The 23,002-nt window shown below is 38.6% G+C and overlaps 1 protein-coding gene across 1 annotated transcript in view; it reads right to left on the bottom strand.

Moving 5' to 3' along the window:
* Positions 1–9,749: 9,749 nt before the first annotated feature.
* Positions 9,750–23,002, bottom strand: part of LOC148443417 (bromo adjacent homology domain-containing 1 protein-like) — a 179,223-nt gene continuing 165,970 nt past the window's right edge. Inside the window, exons 6-7 of the mRNA XM_088462840.1 lie at positions 20,062–20,153; positions 9,750–12,196 (exon numbers count right to left, since the gene is read on the bottom strand). Of these exons, the coding sequence (XP_088318966.1) occupies positions 12,007–12,196; positions 20,062–20,153 (282 nt within the window). The 3' untranslated portion in view covers positions 9,750–12,006. The remainder of the gene's footprint in view (positions 12,197–20,061; positions 20,154–23,002) is intronic.

Below are 23,002 nucleotides of genomic sequence, written 5' to 3'. Positions count from 1 at the left end.
CGGTCGCGATGGTGAACCAATACTGTGTCCTTGGACGCAGCATTCGAGTCGCAGATGCGGCAGGAATTTGTCTATTTTCTACAGACACCTCCTGCTGAATTTACATTTTAGTTGTACGGTATTACACAGCCACTTCCCATGCTCACTGTACACCGTGTCAACTTCATGACTGCATTCTGAAGGGATGCAAAGCTTACATTATGTTCAAGGAATGAGAATATTTTTGCCATTCCAAACCATCTCTCTTGTTGGTCATACTTGAAAAGACCTAGACAAATGCATGATTTCATAAACCAGTAGTAATTGGGCATAAAGAAAAAAAAAAAACATTAAAAATCAAGAATCAAAACACAAATATAACATTTCTAAAATCGATACATTTGCTGAAATTTATTGTATTTTATTTTAAAGAATTCATTCTATTAGATTTTTTTTCACAGAAGATTATTGGGAATGCTTTGTCATTCCATCTGTAAACATTGTAATACAGATCTGGGAGATCAAAAAAAGTGCATGTTACAAAATCAACTAAAATAAATTTTACATGTATTTAGTATCTTCCCCACCATGTTTAAAACTACCAACTGCATTTTCAGTATTAAAAATGTCTTAATAGTTTAAGAGAAACGCAAAAAAAACAAAAACAAACAAACAAGATCAGTAAGCAAATACGCTGATAAAACTAGTACATTCTAAACGACCCACAACATGCTGCTAGAAGAGACTAGTAACTCACATTTAGCAGTGACATTGGCTTCTAACAAAGTATACATTCTGCTATGAAAATGTGCATTAGGGCAAATGTTTTTTGTGACATTTCACAATGAAACAGACACACTCATTAGCAAATATAGCGTATGTATAAAGCTGGTCATTCATTTCACTGGTCTGAATAAATACTATACACAGAATATTGCATCATGTATAATTAATTCCTGATGACTTTCACAAATTGCTTACACTTGGATTAGTCCAATTCAAGATATGTCCAAACATAAGGTCCTAAACCTAACTTTAAATGCATTTAAGCTTATCTCCATTCAGTCGAGATCCAGACAATTGCATTTTACAAGGAAAGCAGGAAGGTACACAACATTTTTTGTCTACACTTATCCTGTATTCTTTTTAAAGTTCAGGTGTATGGTCACTACATTTTCAACAGATTACTTACTTTAAATCTAGCAGCTAAATCACAGAAAACACGCAGGTGCCTGCAACTTGCATGCTTTTACATGTACTGTAGCCCTAAAACTTATTTTTTTTGTAGATAAGTTTGTGTGTTGAACAAAATGGCCACCACTACTATTCATTCTTTTTTTTTTACACTGGTGTATAGTTTTCTCATGTTTTGGTTGAAACTTTGTGACTTAAAAAAAAAAATTACAGTAAACTAAATAAGTTAATTGCCCTCTTCTGCAGTTTTTTGCCCAGGCAAATAAATAATATTAATTGTATTTCTTTTTTTATTACTTAACTGGATATGAGAAGATATTTGTATTCATTCTGAAGAGATGTATTCATTTACAAGGCATTATATTAATTTTGTAAGATGGTCAAATTATTTAAAAGTTAACACATTTTTAATGTAAAGTATGTTTATGCCTCATTATTTTGATTTAACATGTTACTAAATGTATTTTCTTTCATCATTGCAGCAATTTGGTTTTCTGCGCTTCATTCCAAAATCAAGCATTCTGAAATCCTGCGTTTGTACCTGCAATCTGTGAAGAGTGAATATCAAGAATGAAGGAAACAAAGATAATATCTTTTAAGAATTTTACTTTCTGATATATATTTATCCAACTGATGGCTTGTTATATGGGTTTCTCCTGGTTTTACAAAATTTCTCAAAATTCTAACAATCTATAAACCCACTGTTTGACTAATCACTTTGCTTTTCACATTTAGTCTATTGAACCAAATAGTAGCATATTTTTGCAGCACACAATTCAGATCTCTGCTTCAGAGATGTGTTAACATGTAGAAAAACAATACAGGTTGAGTCTCCCATATCCAAATATTCCGAAATACAGAATATCCCGAAATACAGAATTTTTTTGGCATGACTGAGATAATGAAACCTTTGATTGTTGATGGTTCAATGTACACAAACTTTGTCTAAGGAACAAATTATTAAAATTAATGTATAAAATGACCTACAGGCTGTGTGTATAAGGTGTATATATATGAAACATAAATGAATTTCATTTCTGTACACAAACTTTGTTTTAGCCACAAAATTATTGAAAATATTGTGTAGAATTACCTGCAGGCTGTGTGTATAAGATGTATATAACACAAATGCATTCTGTGTGTAAATTTGGGTTCCATTTCCAAGATATTTCATTATTAAATGCAAATATTCCAAAATACGGAATATTCCGTTATCCAAAATACCCTTGGTCCCAAGCATTTTGGATATGGGAGACTCAACCTGTATTAGCATTTTGCTAAGTGAAGCAATAATTTCAATACTCAAAAAGAGAGTGGTTATACTGTAACTATTGTGCATTGTTGGGAATGTGTAAAGTCGTCACTCTTTAAGGACAACTAAACTTTAATTACAAGTCGTCTTACATATTATTACTATGTAGAAAATGTGCTCTGCAGTTGTGGGCAATATACAGTTCTATAATACTTTCTGCCTAATGAAGGCCTATTGCAGTTTGCTTTCAACAAATTTTCTGCAGGAAGACTACTGGGTATGAAAATAAAACAAACAAAAAAAACATCTTTTTAAATGACCACATTAGCTCATGCAAAAGAATGATTCCATATATTTTAAATAAAATGCTTATTAGAGAAACTGCCACATTATTGACTTAATTAAAGTATGTTCTTAACATATAGAGGGGACCTGATTATAATCTTCCTCTGTCATCGGGCAATTTTATAGAAATCCCCGTCATGCAGGACTCGCCCTAGGATATTCACCTAAACATTTCCAAGTTTTAATCCCTGCCTCTAATCCTGTACTATCAAAATAAGGATTTTTTTTTTCATCAGACTACATTTTATATAAAAAATATTTATTGACATACTATTACTAATTTTCCATAGTCAAAATTAAAATTGAGCAAAACAGTAAATAGGGGTCATTGAAAGAATAAAGGAGGTTTAAAACTCTAAATATCACACAAACCAGTGCCATGGAGGTAATGTCATGCATGAAGCAGAGAAATTAACTACTATGTAGATGCTACATCAAGTACGCTGCCATATCTGAACTGAAATCAATGACTATATCAGTATAATGACACAATTAAAATGGCCTACAGAAGAAATAGCCTTTATCACAAACTGAAAATATAGGAACCACATTTGACAATTATATTATAGAGTGTTTCAGGATTTATTAGTATAAACATTTTTCAGGCAGTGACACATGGGTCATAAATTATTACTAACTTTTAGGTGTCAGACAGTGCAAATTAATCTTGGGATTTTGCTAGAATGGAGTGTTCCCTAAAATTCTTGATTAATACCCCATCAGTGTATATGTAACAAAATAAAGTATGGATTACTTTTCCAGATAATAAAGGTTTGACCTTTGTTTAACCACTAAACTGAATATTTTTTTCCAAAAATGTCCCCAAAATTGTACATTTTTTGAAATAATCAAATTCTCAGTGTTAGAGTGGAACGGAGCTGTGCACAAAAAGGAACGGGAACAGGCAGTAGTCAAAGCAGTGAACAGAGTAACGAAGAGGGGTTAGGCCAGACAATGGGGGGCAGGGCAGACTGAGGTGATCTGGCAGGGGCGGATTGGGATGGAAAACCAGCCCGGAAATTTATGGTAACAGCCCTAATGGGGGTGGGGTCTGTTGGTGGGGTGGGGCCTGTCAAGGGGGCAGGATCCCTCATCATAGGGTCTGATTCTGAGTTGGACACAGTCGCAGACTTTCTAGCGTCTTTTACGTTGCATCAGCGACCTTTTTGTTAATGCTGCTACAAACCCCTTCCACGGTGTGCATTTATGCAGAAGAATGTGCAAAATAGAAATCTAAGACCAGAGACTGACCATAGCTGTGATAAATAACTGGGACAGCTCTCGTCACTGCTAGGCTTTTTTCCCTGGGCTGACCTTCATTAATCCCCTGCCTAGTGAGTCCTGTGTCTAGGAGCTGGGCTGGACTGGGAGGTCTCATCATATCTACAGACCACCTTATATATTATCACTGCTGATGGAGGGTGAGAGCCTGGTTACCTGCCTGTGTGTGTCCCTGGGCCGGGCAGCGAGTAATCTGCATCTATGGGCATTACTTCCCTTCTCTGGGCCAGGCTGGAAGCTGTGTGTCCTCCCCTGCGCTGTCCCCGTTACCAGCCGCCACTGCTGTCTATCTTCCCAGGCTCCCAGCAAGGAGACCCAGGCATGTTAGTAGAGCCAGACCCCGGTACCTGTAGAGCACGCCGACCGCCGGGATCACGTTGCGGGCTAGCAGCAGAGCTGTTCTTAGCTAACAGCACGCGGAAGTGCCTGCTATCCGGAGCCTGTAACAACTTCCGGTTTTGCGATTCACGTGGATAGCAAATCCCGGCAGTACACCAATCAGCCAGTGGCAGTGACAGGCCAAAAGCATAAATCATCAGCACGGGCTGGTAGTCATAGCGGCTCGGCCCGGCAAACTGGGTAAGCCGGTCCGGCAGAGGTGGGAATGGGAACGGCCCAGCGGGAACTTACCCGCTGTCCCAATCCGCCCCTGTGATCTGGTATATAAATAATTCCAAACCGGTGGCACTCAGGAATAATATACACAGGATTTGATCCATTTCAAAGCTCTATCCATGCCAGCCTTAAACTTTTGCACAGTAATGTATATATTTTTTTTTTTTGCAAGAGAAGCCAGCAGCAGTGTGTGGGAGTTTCTGGGTATCGCCTATAACTGCTGCTGGATGCCTGGAAGAGGGGTCACTGGGGGGAAGTGACACTTAACTGCCCCATTACTGTGGCCAGCAGTGATTGGGACACATTAGGTGCATAGCTGCGGCTGTCTTGCTTGTAGTGCACACTCAAGTGCACTAAAGGTGGTGTTGCTGGTCTCCCCAATTACTACTGGCCACAGTGATCAGGACAGACTGAGAGAAGCCATGCCTGCTATGTTTACTTTGCAGTCAAGCTACTCTGCAGCCGCCAGGTGGGGATGCAAACAGGTTGCCCGATTATTGCTGGCAACAGTGATTGGCGACGTGGCTGATCTGATTCCACCACTCCAGATAAGTGGTAAATACAAGGTGGGAAAGCGGTGCATTATGGGTACATTGTTCACTATTTGGATCTTCAGCAAATACAAGATGAGGCCAAATACTTTTATGGGTTAAACAACTTATACTAAAAACATGTTTTTTGAGAGGTTCTATGTTCTTTGCAAAATGTGACATATAATTTATATATTTTTTAAATTTACCACAAATTCAGTTACACTGCATTTGAAGGAAAATGCATAACACCATTCTTTTATACATCTATTTTAGTTTGCAAAACACGTTTTTTCTTAAATAATATTTCTGAGATCCAGTTTGATGTGATATTGCCTAGCAGAAGTGTCATCTGCAAAGGCTTTGCTGCATAAATTACAATTATAGGTGGAATGTAGACATAAGCCACTGAATTCAATTCCAACATTTTATAAAGATAATAATTTTTATATATATATATATATATATATATATATATATATTTTTAGTACAAGAATTGAAATGCAATCTAGAATACAAACTTATTTTTATCATTGTCCGACAACACACATACTACATGGTCTCCTCTGCCATTACATTTGATCATTTTATATTTTTTCTGTACATGACAAGCTACAATTAAAATGTGGAAATGTGGATATGTTACGTACTAGTCTACAAAATGTTTGTGAATAAAAAGAAAACAAAGTAGCTTAACGACTCGGATAGTTAAACACAAATCAATAAACAGAATTTTTAAATCTCATTGTTTGCATGTAGTCATGTCACAATAATTTAAGTATGCCCTGAAATATTCTGAAGTGTATATTTTAGCACTATTAGCTGCAATAAAAATGTTGAAACTATTTATCACTACTGAAAAATACATGCAGAGTACAACTGATCACATTGAAAGACTCCTATGCAGTTGCATGTTATAAATAAAACCAAGAAATAAATAAACGGAATGCATCTTAAAAATCTGCGCAGCACAAAAACCTAAGTATACACAGCAGGGGGAGTTTAAAGCATCAGGTTTTAATAATAGATGGATATACTGTGTCAGGGATAAAAGGTGCGTAATTTAGTCTGCAGGCTAAAGAGCGATGTATCAAACCTTCTAAAAGGAGAAGTTGCCCATTACAATCAAACAGCTGCTAGCTATCATATCTAGTACATTCTATAAAATAAGTAGAATTTGATTGGTTGCCATGGGCAATTTCTCCACTTGTCCTCTTTAGGTTTGATACATCTCCCCATGAATCTGCACCCACTGCAAATCACTTCACATAATCTGCCTCAATTGACTTCTTATAGAATACTGTACATATTACTGTATGTATGTTTTTATAAATACAGTTTGACATTTCTTTGTTGCTTGAAACATGCAGAATTGTTGTTTTTCTTGTTGTTTTGCCATTTTTAATTGACCATAATTCACCTTAAAAAAGGGGACTAGATGGCCCTTTAGATAATTTTTGTCTGCATGAATCTAATGTGGAATACACACTTCAACAACAAATCGTTAGAACGGTTGATACACCAATCGATCTAACGATTTGGCACGGTTATGCACAAATTACCTTGTGCATACACTACTACCAATCGGCCGCCCAATAGGTTTGGCCGGTCGTATGTACACACAAGTTGATGTGAAAGATATATATTTCAGCTATATCGCATCTGCCGTGCAGCATGGCTGATGCAATATGTCTGTGAAAGAAGTATTTCACAGATATATTAGGTTTGCCAACTGCCAAATGTTGGCTGTATGAACCATATATAGTTTAGTGTACCCACCATTAGTTTCTTTTTTAACAAGACACTTTAAACCTCTTTTCACATCCTTCGATTGGGGTTAATATAGCATGTACCAAGTGGCATAACTATATTGACCCCGTTTTCGCTATTTTATAATTATATAAATCATGAGATCCTCCTTTGTGTTGGAAGCACTAAATTTAAATAAACATCCTCCTGTCATCTGTAGCTGGAGAACTACCCATTGGAGCGGTTGCTATCTTCTGAAACTCTGGAGGGTAAATTACCATAAACAAAGTGACTATTAGCAAAATTTCATTTAATACATAAGGTGTGTGCTGCAGTTTAATTTCCCATAATAAAATAATCAAAAGAACAAATGTCTACAATTTATAGAAATACTTTCATTGTAACTTCAAATTTTCAGAACTACACACATCTAACTATCATTTTTGGATAACTTTGGAAAAGAAAAAGGACAAATTATTTCTCAAAATTAAACAGTGTGCAGAAGTGTGCATGGCTGCAAATTCAAAATAGTCTCACTATTTTTAATGGAATATATATATATATATATTTTTTTTTTCTTAAAAAAACCTTTCTACTATTAAGGAATCTAGGCAAGTGCTAGTATAAAATTTTAAACACTCAAGAGGAGAAACAAACTGAATAATCAATCAACAGACAAACCTCACAAATTGCTTATGTGCTAAATTGTTCAAACTAGTCATTTAACATAATATAAATTCAAAAACCGTCAACATATTACATCACTTAAAGCTGCATTTCAAACTCTGGTACATTACATTTTTAAATAGTTCATAATGTTGAATGGTTAAGCGCAAATTAACAAAATGTCAGTGAAGGGAGTCAGGTGATCCTGCTCTAAATAAAAAGTAAATTACATTTAAAAATGTCACCTTTCCCAATAAACCCTTGTAAAGTATAAATGAATGCACTTTAAGTTCTTTTGGTAACAAACATATAACCAAAATTTAAATTCATTTTAGACAGCTCACAAAAAATATTTGGAACAAACCAGAATAAAATCACACAAAATGTTAAAAGCACTGTTGAAACACAACTGGTACTTATAATTTTAAATAAATATATATTTTTTTGCCATCATAGGCTTATTTTGAAAGCATTTGCAAATTCTGAGTATCTTGTGGTAATTGTTGCTACTCTACAATGAGTGGGTGGAAGATCCTGGCATATATTTACCAAAAAAGATGATCAATAGCAGATTATAGATTTTGGCACGGAACACACAACTCATCTTTAACTTTCAAAGGTGTATGGACTGCCAGATTTTACACTTTTAGAAAAGTAGGCACAGGTCCAGGTGCACACTAGTATAGCCATTGTTTGCCTGCTGTGGTATTCAAGTGTTCAAACCATATTTAATTTAGCGGTCATGTTAACAAGAAGAAAAACAAAAAAACTTTTGTTTTGGCTGGAATTAGGTGACCTGAGAAAAACTAAAAGTTTTACTTACCACCACATAGTACAGGGGTTCCCAACCACGGTCCTCAAGGCACACTAACAGTCCAGGTTTTAAAGATAGCCATCCTTGAGCACAGGTGACTTAAGTAGTACCTCAGTTATTTTGATTTAACATCTGTGCTCAAGCATGGACATCACTAAAACCAGGACTATTATAGTGTGCCTTGAGGACCGAGGTTGGGAATCACTGACAGAGTGGATCAGGTATTTAAGCTGGCAACCTAATGCTATCAATATGAGTGGGTCAATCCATATTAAATGGTCTAGAATTAAATTAATTGGTTGCTTGACCATTTTTAAAATGTTTTATTTTTTGCATGTGATAATCCCTGTAATTTAGTAGTCAGAAACCACCATTACTTTATTTTTATTTACCTTCATATGAAGATGGCGGCAATTTTTGTATCATGGCATATGACATTTTTCACAGTTGCAGACGTTTGGGGTAAATGCAATATCTCAGCTCACAAAAGTCATAGAAAGCTGGGATAAAAACCATTATTTTCAGCACATTTCAAGCTACATTTTTTGTCATATAATGTAACTATTTCCCTACCTCACTTTCCTTATGACTGAAATTTAAGCCCAAAGTTAATAAGCAAATTTTTTAAAAAAAAAAGTATATCCTTTGGATTGTATTTCAGTGGGAAGGAATAAAATTTCAGAGCTATAATTTTTTTGGGGAAACCGCTATATACTCAAAGATTTGCCAAACAAATTTTGATTTATCTATCTTGTCTACTTTTTTTTATTAGAGCACTTTACAATTACAATTTTTTTCAGTTTTTCACGTAAATTGACCTTTAATATCTCTGGTGGGGAACCTGATCAAAATTTAAAATACACAGTACTCTATGAGGGGTAACTATAACAATAACCTGGAGTTTGACAAAGCTACACTAAGAGAATATCAAAATCCAAATTTTTTACAGTTACCCCTCAGATTATATAGCCATTCCCAAAAAATTACAGCTCTGAAATATTATTCCTTCCAACGGAAATACAATCCAAAAAATAGACTTTTTAAAATCTGCCGATTAACTTTGGGCTTAAATTTCAGTCATAAGGAAGTAGAGAAATAGTCATATGACAAAAATGTAGCTTGAAATGTGCTGAAAATAATGTTTTTTTTTATCCCAGATTTCTATGACTTTTCTGAGCTGAGTTATTGCATTTACTCCAAACGTCCGCAACAGTGAAAAGTGTCATACGCCATGATACAAAAATGGGCGCAATCTTCATATGAAGGTAAATAAAAATAAAGTAATGGTGGTTTCTGACTACTAACTTACAGGTGTCATCACACGCAAAAAATAAAATTATTTAAAAATGGTCAAGCAACCAGGGCTGGACCACTCCACATGGATTGACCCCAGCAGAAGATCGGCTCTCCTGTTTGATTATTCCTTATTTAAAGTTGTCAAAAACATGATCTACATAAACATTAGATTCATGTGAACGTCACTGTATGGGATTGCATTGCATTGAAAGGTACTGAGGGATTATGAGGCATGAAATACTGTTCTGAACATTACATGCTAGTAAGTAAAACTTTGAACTTTATTTCATGTTACTTAGTTTCACCAAAAACATTAGAGTGGAATTAGCCTTCTAAAATGGTATTATCCTACTACAGTAAGGTCACTTTGCCATAATGTTCTGCCTATGTGCTCATTTATCTCCGAATATACATTTGAAAGATAATTATCACCATGGGCTTCTGTGACTATATATAAAAGGCATAATCTCTCTTGCCAAGTAACTATTATTCAGGATTCCAAGTTAGACTTGCCCGACAGAGTCTCCTAGGGTCACAACATTGGCAGATTTAATTAAATTACCCTAAACTTCTATATACCCAGAGGCCTTGGTCCGTTAGGGGACCCCAAGGTTAAGAATTGGATTTATAACTACAAAAACACAATACAAGTGCTTTTATCTAGAAAACACTGAAATTATAGTATTGTAGTTGGTCATTTTAGGCTTCGTTTTTTCCAATTTTTACAATACAATTTAATAAAATAATCACATGAATAATTAGAGAGCAAGGCCCTGTATATAGATCCTCTAGCATCTGGCTCTATCACCTCTTTGGTATCATTATAAAAAAAATAATATCCAAATTCTCTCTGGCTACACAGAATTCTTATAGCATTAAATATACTTTAGCATTTTATTCAAAGGTCTGTGCCCTTGCAACCCTAGTTCTCATGTTTAAAATTGGGCATTAAAACTTAACATGCAGAATTCTAATTTAAATGATTACAGCAAGAGTATGAAAACAGTGTGATAATTCATTCTTTGAATTAGTGCAAGCTACAAGTTTATCTACCAGTTATTCAGATTTAATTTAATGTATTCAGGTATAAATGTCCTTTGGTTTTTTTGTGTTTTGTTAATTTTATTTTTTACTATTAAAATTGAATAGCTGGTTCTTCTGATAAACAAAAGTATATCTAGATTGTATACACATAAGGCAAATGGCAAGTATATTGAGCAATCAGGTAGCAGTTTCTTAGAACGAGAGTAATGTGATTGGTCACTATTGGCGGCCAAGGAAAGAGGCATTTTTCTTTCTTTTGGACAAGTGAACTTTGTTAAAACACTAAAAATTTTTTTTAGTAATCTATCATCACAGAGCAAGCCAGTACTTGTTACATGTATTATATTTAACCTCGCTCTACTACTTTCCACCCTACACAGAGAAATGGGGACAATTGTTGTAGAACAATAAAAAGCAGCTTGTCTCTTGTACACACTATTCACTAACCAGTTTACTTTACTTTCCACTAAGAGAAAGGCCTGAAAAACAATCAAGTCTGACAGCTAAGAAGATATATATCTTTATCATAGAGAATACTGAAATATAATTTGGTTGGATGCAAAAAAATATATATATGATGAAGATTGACAATAGCTGATATCTGTAGTATCTACTCAGGGGTTGACATAAATGGGAAGAAAAACTGCTGGCAAACTGATAATTTAATTGTTGGGGAATATTATAAATTAAGTTATTAAAAGAAGAGGGTGTGCTCAGTCTGCAACAGGTCATTCTCAACACAAATGAGAAAGGCAACACAAAAAGAAAACAAATCCTATCTGACCATGCAGAAGTAATGACACTTCTGTCTGGGTTTGACAGGGACCTGTGTGACACATTAAGGCATTTGAACCAAGCTTGGTCCATTCATGCACTAACATACATCCTTGCAAACATGATTCCTGACCTGAAGTACTGGCTTATGTTTCCCCAATATATATATAATATATATATACTTTATTATATTTATATATATATATTTCTGTTATATATTTTTTTTCTCATTTTCATTTCTTTTTAATTACTGCTCATCTCTAACGAAGTGCTGTGCTTTCATCTGCTGAGTACTTGTACCAGTGTCTTTTCCTGAATCCAGAACCAAGAGGCTACTACAAGAGGTTCCCAACTCCCCTCTGTGCTTGGGGATGCTGCTGGGACGATGTCTGAAACAGTCTTGGGCTGCAGAGGCCTTGCACTCTTATGCCGCTTATGCATGTCAATGTGTCCTTCGGAAGCTGCAACTACTGAGGGTTCTTCAGGATACGACCATGTCTGAAATCGTACACATGTCGGCACAGGAATACTAGCTCTGCGTCGGTGCTGTCTGGAACCCTGCGATGTATTGGGGTGCAATACTCTTCTGAGGGAGGGACAATCAAGGCTTTCCTATTTGGACAGCCCTCCTTTCGACGCTTTACCAAGGCACAAAATCTAAAAGGAATTGCACAGTCAGAGTAATGTACTTTATCTCTCTAGCAATAAGTCAACAGCACATAGCAGGTAAGCATACAAAAATATAAAATTAAATAATTAAACTTAAGAAACATAATACACTTAAATAACAGTATGTTTTGCAAAACTCATTAAAACAAAGACAATCTTTATTAAAAAGCTCTTGTAAGGCAAACACATGCATCTGATCTATCATTTTGATTAATTATTTCCTTTTCTTCTGTCTGGGGAAGCATCAACAGTACTAACTCATTAGTATTCTGCTGATCTGTCCTGATACACCACCCCGTGTCCCTTCCCGCCCAGCTTGGTCCCCTCCAATACTTAACCCGTTCCCGGCAACCAGCTGGGTCCTACTCCCAGGACAGGTCTGTCCCATCTCCCTAGCAGTGGGAGCCATTGGAGCCCGTACCTCAGCTCCCACTGCACATGTATGTTGAAGACAGGGCAGAATTATTATATAGATGTATGCTTCAAATATAGTCCCCTGATCAATGGGTACGGGATGCCAGCCGTCAGAATCCAGACGCCAGCATCCCGAAGCTTTGTCGGTCAGTATCCTAACCCTCCCCCTCTCCCTCCCAGGTGCCTAGCCCTAACCCCCCCACCCCAGTGCTTAAACATAACCTCCCCTACCCTAAACCTAACCCTCCCCCCTTAGCACCTAACCCTAACACCCCCGATATTGACTAACCCTAACATTCCCCCCTAACCTCGGGACTTACCTTCGGGATTCCGGCAGTCGGGATGCCGGCGCCGGGATTCTGATAGGTGTCGGGATTCCGGCGCAGGCATTCTGACCTCAGTCGGCATTTTAACCGCATCCCGTTCTATAAATCCATGTTAATGCAAATATGTAGAAAAATTTGCAACAATAACATAGCCATGTCTTACTGAACATACCGATAAATATACACTGAAGTGACAAAAGTCATGGGATAGCAGTATTTAAAGGTAATGGTAGGTAACGTCACCGTACTGTGACGTCTTGGAAATGCACAGACCTGCATCAGCTGTACATCTTGTGAGTCAGTTTGAAGACTGGCTAGGCAGCTCATGACAAGGTGGCGTGAATTATCGGAGTTTGAACAGGAGAGGATAGTGGGTGCCCGACGGATGGAACATTTAATTTCCGAAGTTGTGCGATCATTCAACATTCCTCGATCTATGGTGTCACATGTGTACAGGGAATACTGCATGGAAGGCATTACCGCCCACCATGGACAGCGCAGTGGCCAACAACGGGTGCTTAATGTTCACGGACCAGCTGTGTCTGGCAAGAATTGTCCATGGTAACAGACAAGCGACCCTGGGGGAGATGTATGAAGCTTCCAAGTGACATCAACACACGTTATGTGCGCTGATACTGCTTTGCCCAGATGTATTATTAGGGGGTTTGGCGGTAAATGACAGAGGAGTTATGCGCCCATCATTATCGGCGCTGCTATCATAGCAGCGCCGATAGCCTGGGCAATGTATGAACGGTCAGTTCGCCTGACCGTTCTGCCCGCTGCAGCTGTCGCTACCGACAGTTACAGCCTGGCGATGCCCTATCCCCACAGCAGGAACAGCGCTGTCCCTGCAACAGTGGCTGCCGGCTCCAGGGCTGCATGCGGGATCTCGCGATACTTGCGAGATCCTGTGCATGCTCAGTGAAGCCGGCCAGGACTAAGACATAGCGCATCAGCAATAGGCTCATTCGCTGTGTACTCAGGCAGAGATCGCAGGAGGGGGAGTTAACATAGCTCATAGTTAGTGCTTCCTGCTTCGCCTCGGTAAAGACGTGCCACTATAAATACATCACCTCCCACCGACTCCAATTACATCCACATTCAGTACAGGAAGTAACAGATGCATATCCAGCAGATCAGTGCAGCGTTCTTTAGCTTCTATGGATCATGGGAACAGAAGACCTACCAGCGTGCCCCGTTAACACTACGATACCAGACACAGCTTCTCACCCGGGATTGTGACATTGCCAATTGGACCCTGGAGGACTAGCAACATGTGGTGTGGTCTGATGAGTCACAGTTCTGGTTGTTTCAAGCTGATTATAGGTTTTGGGTGTGGCGCAGAACCCATTAGGCCACAGGTTCTCAAGCTTGGTCCTCAGGAACCCAAACAGTGCATGTTTTCTAGGTCTCCTCACAGAATTGCAAGTGAAATAATTAGCTCCACCTGTGGATCTTTTAAACTGTGTCATTAAGTAATGAATACACCTGTGCACCTGCCAGTGACCTGGAAATGTGACCTGTGTGGGGTCCTGAGGACCGAGTTTTAGAACCACTGCATTAGGCCATGGACCACAGTAGTCAACAAGGCACCTGCAGGCTGATGGTGGTTCCATAACTGTGTTGAGTTTCACGTGGCATAGGTTGGGTTAACCTGAACGCGTCACTGAACGTTAACCGATATGTTGCGTTGCTTGATGACCATTGGCAGCCCTTCATGGACTTCATGTACCCCCACAACGAAGGACTATTCCAGGAGGATGACAGTGTTATTGCTCGAAAGTTGTCCAGAATTGGTTCGAGGAGCATTCTGTAGAGTTATGATGAATGGTGTGGTCACCAAGTTCACCCCTCATGAACCCAATCAAATAATTAAGGGTTGTGGTGGTGAAGTCCATTTGCACCCAATATCCTGCACCCACAAATATCACGAGCTGTGGGAAACCATCCAGACTACATGGGTCAACATCTCTAGAGGTCTTCCGTCCACTTGTGGAATTGATGCCACGTCAAGTTGCTGCACTTCGCCGGGAAAGAGGGAATCCTACATGATACTAGGTATCTATCCCATGACTTTCGGCACTTCAGTGTATATCAAAAAATAACCTATAACATAATTACATGTTGCAGAGTGAACTATAATAATTACAAATGCACAAAATTCTTGTTTTAGGATTCAGCTGAATATAAAATCCTGGTGGACAAGATTTTTTTTTAATTATGCACTATATATACATTTTTATTTATATTAAGCAGGAGTTACTAAAATTACTTTTTAGTAATTAATTATGTGCAGATCGATTTCCGCAATGTCACTCACAGTGCTCCAAAAGTCACAGCATGATTGACATACTGCTGGTGTTTGGGGGCTGCGACAGGCAGCGTTACAGAAAACGGTGTCATTTCTGCCCCGTTTCTGGGTGTGCCCAAGCAAGTGCCTGTAACCTTGGATGCAGCTTCACTGGCCCTGGCATCATGATTTCACCGGACATCCTGAATAATCTAAGGGTTACTCCTTCACAATACCCACCATTTTTTTGCCAGGGGGGAGCAAACTTTATAGTTACGCAACTTCGACTGCGGGTGTATCTGCATGCAAAATGCTACATTACACTATCAGTGACTGACACTAACGTAGTGTTTCGCATGCAGATACACCAACAGACAAACACAGAATATAGACATACTGCATATCATTTTAATCAGCAGAAGTGGCTTGTGAGTTCTATTCACATATTAGTGTTAATAAAACGCATTTGAAGGTAAAAAGTCGCACAGAGATACACTCGTCAGTACAGTGTTAGGCCACTGCATGGCGTGACTAGAAGGGCTGTTTAACACGTAAGGAGGCTAGATGTATGTCGACACATCTACAGTATATATAGTGCTAGCTACTATGGAACAGTTTAATTACCCACATACATACAATGAGCTGTAGCACAACTAAATGTTCACTAGTGGAGGAAGCAGACAGTGACCATAAAACGTGCAGCTTTATGTACCTTCTAAAATTGAGAATACTTGTTTTTAATATTATGCTTTATTCTCTTATATATACACTTCATATTGTTCAATTCTACGTGCTAATTTTATCAATTTGTACAAAATGGTAAAATTCTGCACTCTACACTATAGAAAATGCAGCTAGATTAATATGTGGTCCCCACCACACTGAAATGCAAAATCAACAAAAAATATAAACCTAGCGCAAAATCAATTAGGGTACTGTATAATGTCCACTTATGTATAATGATCAAAAGTCAATAGTCCATTTATATCACAAATCTTCTTTCAGCATGTATCTTCTACCAAATTCATATAACTTTGGAATAAACGTCTTTCTCCCGTCTCTCTGTTTGGAAACAAATCTCTTGACTGAAAATTCATATGTAGATAATGATGTCCCTCAAAGAGAATTATAGAAACGGGGACAGACCATAGTGTATTATTGACACCAACAATTTTATTAATACACACAAACAATAAAATGCCTGCGTACCGTAGGGAGCCTTCAGACCAAGGCAAGTGTTAATCGCATATAACAGAGGACTTTAACTCCGGAAAAAGTCCACATCAATAGGCTGCTTTCACAATCCCCTCAGGTTCCCAAACAGGCCACAGTACTTGTAGTCCCACTCCTGTAGTCACCCTAACGCGTTTCGGCTGGATGCCTTTATCAACGTGTGACTCTTTTCAACAAGTACCAGCTTCAAATACCTATAAACACACCCCCTATACTGATTAGAGAGACAATCTCATAGGTTGCAGTTCAAGCCGGAAATGGCATCATTATGTCATTATCCGGTTTCTGCAGATATATTATCAAACACATCCTTAAATCCGGAAGAACTTTATGTATATGACTAGAGTGCTAATTTGCATATTTAAAGCAGCAATTACATACCAATAAAAACTTAATAAAAAACATAGCAGCAAATATACACTTATTAATACCACATCCATTACATATATGAGGAGAAATAACATAAAAAGCATAAAAACAAGCTTGGAGAAACTATTTAAAAATCCACAATAAAACCCAATCATAAAGCTCATAGAAACCACATAATGATGCCATTTCCGGCTTGAACTGCAACCTATGAGATTGTCTCTCTAATCAGTATAGGGGGTGTGTTTATAGGTATTTGAAGCTGGTACTTGTTGAAAAGAGTCACACTTTGATAAAGGCATCCAGCCGAAACGCGTTAGGGTGACTACAGGAGTGGGACTACAAGTACTGTGGCCTGTTTGGGAACCTGAGGGGATTGTGAAAGCAGCCTATTGATGTGGACTTTTTCCGGAGTTAAAGTCCTCTGTTATATGCGATTAACACTTGCCTTGGTCTGAAGGCTCCCTACGGTACGCAGGCAATTTATTGTTTGTGTGTATTAATAAAATTGTTGGTGTCAATAATACACTATGGTCTGTCCCCGTTTCTATAATTCTCTTTGAGGGACATCATTATCTACATATGAATTTTCAGTCAAGAGATTTGTTTCCAAACAGAGAGACGGGAGAAAGACGTTTATTCCAAGATACATGCTGAAAGAAGATTTGTGATATAAATGGACTATTGACTTTTGATCATTATACATAAGTGGACATTATACAGTACCAATTGATTTTGCGCTGGGTTTATATTTTTTGTTAATTTTATCAATTGCCTTTTGTTTTTATTGTTAATGTATTAAATGTTAATATTGACTTCTGGAACTGATATTTTATATCATTTATTTAAGTGTCTACTATAGGGGCCCTCCCCAGGACACACTGTCATTATCACTGATATTACAGTACATTATTCCAGGGATTTTTACTCTCTCTGTATACCAATGGGAGTATTCAAACTCCAAAGTAAAGAAGTTCGTAATTGTCATTCAATAAAGAAAATTGCATTAGTTTCCACTTCCACTAGTGAACATCCATTGTATGAGTAAATGAGATGTTCCAGAGTAGGTTTGATTTTATCTATAGAGTGGTGTTTTAGACAGAGCTGGGGATATTTTGTTTTCCTAATATACGCTCACAAGCCTTCACAACGAATATATATATAGACTTTATATCTTTTAAAAAATATATATAGATTTTTTTTTTAAAGTGCCGTTTTTATTTGACTGCTAGAGAAAAAGTGTCTGATTTTATATATTTTACTTTAGTGTTGTTTTTTTAGTGATTTTATTATTCTACCTATTTCTAGCCTACATTCAAAGTGATATTTTATGGAATATATTTTTTGCCTGATTTGATTTTACCAAATAAAACTGATGTTATATTTTTAACACACTGCTCAGTCATAATTTTACGGGCTTGGGACACCAGAGGTCGCTGTCAACCTATTTTTTGTCTTACAATTTGTTTATATAGGCCACTTACCATTGCCTGAGTGTCAAATACGACTGAGTTCTGCTAAATTGTGTGATAGAGACTGGTGTACTGTGGCGCTGTTTACATCATATATATATATATATATATATATATATATATATATATATATATATATATATATATATATATATATATATGCCTGATCGCAAGTTCTTCGTAGGGTAAATTGGACACTATCTACAGTACTGGTTCAGCTGTGTATTCCAATTGGTGGACATAAATCTGGCCAAAATACCACAGGTGGAGGCAAAGTAATCGATAGTCTGTTTCGGTACTGAAAATATATGCCTTCAGAGTACATCATTTTCTCTGTAGCAATATTAAAAACACCTTATTTTGTATTTTTCATAAAGTTTGCAAAAACATAAGAGAATTCAGCAATAGGCCCATAATTATGTGGGTCGCAGAGATGTATCATTTAAAAAAAAACAAATAATGGGATGTTGTTACTTCACTGTTTCTGGGGCCCATCATAATTTATAATTTTGACCTCCTTGTATGCCCTTTAAATGCCAGTCAGACCTCCCAACATGCACCTTGCATGCTCTCACCCCTCCGCACATTTCTCATAATTGCCCCAAGACCCCCTCACAAGTCATAACACTCTCCACATGCCCCTTATACCTCCCTCATATGCCCGTTAAATGCTCATCAGACCTTTCTACAAGCCTCTTTATACAGAAGCACTTCCTTGTCTATCCTCCCTGCACTGCGTTGTACGACTCGGCCACGCCATGCGTCTTTCACCGCAAATGTGTCTTATTCGCAATGCGATGCAAGCAGGTTTTGCTGAATACAATTAAATGCAGCATGTGTATGTTCTGTGTGCGGCAGAGTGTTCACAACAACGGAAAGTGGTGCGGAAAACAGCCGCTGACATTGCAATGTAGCATTTCGTATGCAGATACAGCTGCAGTCACACACAGAACATACACATACCGCATATCAATTTCATAAGCAAAGTCTGCTTGTGTGTTTATCTTGCCGCGCAATGCAAATATGATGCATTTGCGTTGAAAAGACGCATAAAAAGGCGCTAAGAGTGAATAAACTTGCATGGGACTAGGCGCGACTAGAAGAGTTGACTAACGCAACTGCAGCAACAATGACACATCTGTATGTATTTTCTTTGCCTATGAAATCACCCAACATGATCTCAGACTGTCAGACCTCCAAACAGACACAGGATTTATATTATTCAAGAACCATGGACCTTACAACGTCTCAGAGCAGGACACGTTAGTACAATTGAACTATTGCCTGCTGCAACAAAACTATATAATTTACTTATATCATAGGTGCAACAATGAAATTTCCTTATTCACGAAGTAAGGATCAATAAGGGTTGAGGTAACAATATGTTTAAAAATGAGGCAGACTAGATGGGCCAAGTGGTGCTTATCTGCCGTCAAAGTTACAGCAGGAGCCTCATGAATCCTCTGAAGCAGGATTTAGGGAGCATTTATTTGGCAGCCCCAAAAGGCAGTGATTGGCAGTAGTGCAACCTGGTCTTTAGCCCCTCACAGCTATTTTATAGCAAAAGATACATTGTAACGCATATTAGCAAACACTGACTTATTATTTTGTGGAAAGGGATGACCGATTTAACTTCAACTGAAATAACTTTATAAAAATGGAAAAAGAAAGCAATGAAATACACTACAAAAATAGCAGTTACTAGCAATGGCTTTAACTAGAAGATATTAATGTTTAAAGAGCGACACCTACCTGCAGTACTCTGCAAATGTCAGGACATAGCACTTTTCCTCAATGCAGGCAATACTGTTCTCATCTTGATGACGGGAGGCGAAGATCTCATTCTGGGAATACAAAGATTCTATTTTTGATAAGTGGCAAAAAGAATATAAAACTGCACCATATATTGTATAAAAGGGATTTGAAATAAAGCAGTGTATATAATGCTGCATGCTAGTATAGTAAACTATATATATATATATATATATATATATAAATATATATATATATATAGCGTTCCCGCTAGGCTGTTTTAGCGGAGGAGGGCAAAAAGCGCCCTGCCCTCACAGCCTGCTGGTGCAGTCTTCACCCGTGGGACTCAGTGTCCCGCGGGTCGAAAAATTTACGGTGACCCGGTCACCGCCGGAGCATAGAAGCCGGGCGCATGCGCCCGGCATCTATTCTCCCTTTCTGCAGCGCTTGGGGGCTGCCCAGCGTGTCCGTAAGTGACGGGCATGCCCCCAAGTATAACGAAAAGGGGACGCGTCTTATAGACACGCCCCCTTTTCATGACCACGCCCCCTTTTTGGGCGCGCGCACATGGTTACCCTCTCTAGCTCCGGCGCCCTGCCTGCCGCCGGAGCTAGAGTGAACACTATATATATATATATATATATATATATATATATACACACACACATACACAGATCTAGCTATTATCTCTACAGGCAGAATACAAGTTTACAGAGGAAAGAATACAAAAAAAACGTTTGAGAAATAAATAAGTTGTTATAACAGCGTTTTATTATGATGTTTATGGAAACACAGCAATGATTTTGTCTATTTTCCTTGGAAGCCATCTTTATAAAGGACCTCTTACATCTGTCACTTTCAAGCCCTCTTTTGTTACAGTAAGTACAGGCTATTGCAAAATTCTTTGCACCTCGTCACACAAAAGAGGGACAGATAACACGTGTGCTGAATATGCTAACTGTACTCTTTCCTACACCAGCAACTCCATAGTGCACGCTAACCTTCTCACTGGAGTATAGCTTGCATGTGGAGCAGGGAGGGCTGTAGGTGTGTGTCAGAGATTATTAGGATGTAGGCCAGTTAAACAACTTAATATGTGCTATCAAAGTAAACAATACTGAATGTTGAAATTCATTACAATATAAAACACAACATATACTGAAACATAAAAGTTACAATTGGGAGTACACTAATTAATGAACCTTTACCCATATGTATTGTTTAATTATATTGCATAGGAGCAGTTTACCTAAAAAATATTTAGTTATAAGACTAGTAACATTACTGTACTTTAAGCAATTCAGATGCATAAATTCTGACTGGGAGTGTGGCGGTCTCATGCTAGGGGTACGGCCATGAGCTTGCCAACTCCCTGAAATAGTAGCAATCACCCTGACTCCCTGAAGAGTCTAGTAATCTTCTTGATTGCACCTTACCCCCATTATGTAGCTGTTACATAAAAAAAAAACTGTGATATATAGATATATTTATTTAAGGCACAATGGGGCAGATGTAAGAAGCTATGGAAAGTGATAAAGTGCTGAGTGATAAACGACCAGCTACTCAGCTCCCAACTGTCATGTTACAGGCTGTGTTTGAATAATGACAGTTGGGAGCTGATTGGTTGGTCGTTTATCACTCCACTTTATCACTTCCCAGAGCTTCATACATCTGCCACAATGATCCCTATAGCTACATGCATTTTCTGAAAATTACCAGTGTGTTTTCATAAACAAGTAGATCTAACTGCATTGGGGCTCGTTTACATTTGGATGTGTGGTACCCCCAAGTTAGTTCCCAAATAGGGGTCCCCCAATTTTCTTTTACATATATATACTGCAGCCCCATTCCATATAATAGGCAGGTATAGTGAACTTTGACTGACCTTGCTCTCCCTGAACCCCACTGAGCATGTGCAGACAGGGAGGTAGAAAGTGCCCCTTGGTCAGCGACCCATTTTTGGAGGGAAAATCCTGCCCCAATGATTGGTAGCCTAGGTGTCCAGGCAGAGATCCCTTTAGGCGGCCTGTTGCTGGGGTCCCCCTGTCCACTCATAGATGCCAGACCGACAGGGAGGAGAGTGAGGGAGAGCTTATATAATATCTTCCTCAGGGCTGTCAGAGTCTGGGAGGAATTTCTGAAAAAGGATTGTCTGTGAGGTGCTTCTGTGGAGTGTCCCTAGATCTGTACAATAGGGGTGCAGTAACCCCTCTCATTTACCCAGGATTACAAATACTGCACTTGGTATGCTGTCTGTAATGAGTTGCTGTGCACTGCCCTTGGAGCTGTAAAAATAAGGATGCTATAACTTTTATGTTTGCCCTGGATTACAATTACCGGCCTTCACATTAGCCTGGAAGGCTACCTTTCCAATCTGCCGAGAGAGGTGCTCTGATGCTGGATGTGAGTCCCTGGAGGAAGCTTGCCTGGGGATTTGCTTAGAGCACCCTGCTTTGGAAGAAGCCCCCTCTGAATAAAGGACTGCCTTCCTAAGTGCCTGTTATCAGGAGTCACTTCATATGGTAGTCTGCGCATGCTGGGAGAGAAGAGGAGCTGCCTGGGAAGGAGGTCTCATCGCTCCGTCGTCGCAGATGAAGCCCCAGCTGAGGAAAAGGTCCCGCCAGTGACAAAAACCCTGCTGGCACCCGCACGGGCAGAAGAAAAGACAGCCCCAGAGGAAGAGTGCTTCAGGACTCCTCCTGCTGCTGTGTGTGTTTGCTGGACAGAGCCCCTGTGGAAAGGGATTTTGCACCTGTTGCTCCTTGTAAAATACCTGCTGGAGGTCTGCAGCTGGGAGCTCTGGTGCAGTGCTGTGCATCCCGGAGTTTCCCTGGACATCGGAGGAGGCCACTGCCAGGGGTGAGATCATACCAGAACCTCCCTAAACTCTGTCCCTCCACAGCTCCTATATTCCCTCCATTAAGGCCCTGCCCCTCTGTAC

The sequence above is a fragment of the Taudactylus pleione genome, unplaced genomic scaffold, assembly GCF_031769625.1.
Source record: "Taudactylus pleione unplaced genomic scaffold, aTauple2 ptg001274l, whole genome shotgun sequence".
NCBI classification, from domain to species: domain Eukaryota; kingdom Metazoa; phylum Chordata; class Amphibia; order Anura; family Myobatrachidae; genus Taudactylus; species Taudactylus pleione.
This window is presented reverse-complemented; position numbering and strand designations above follow the sequence as displayed.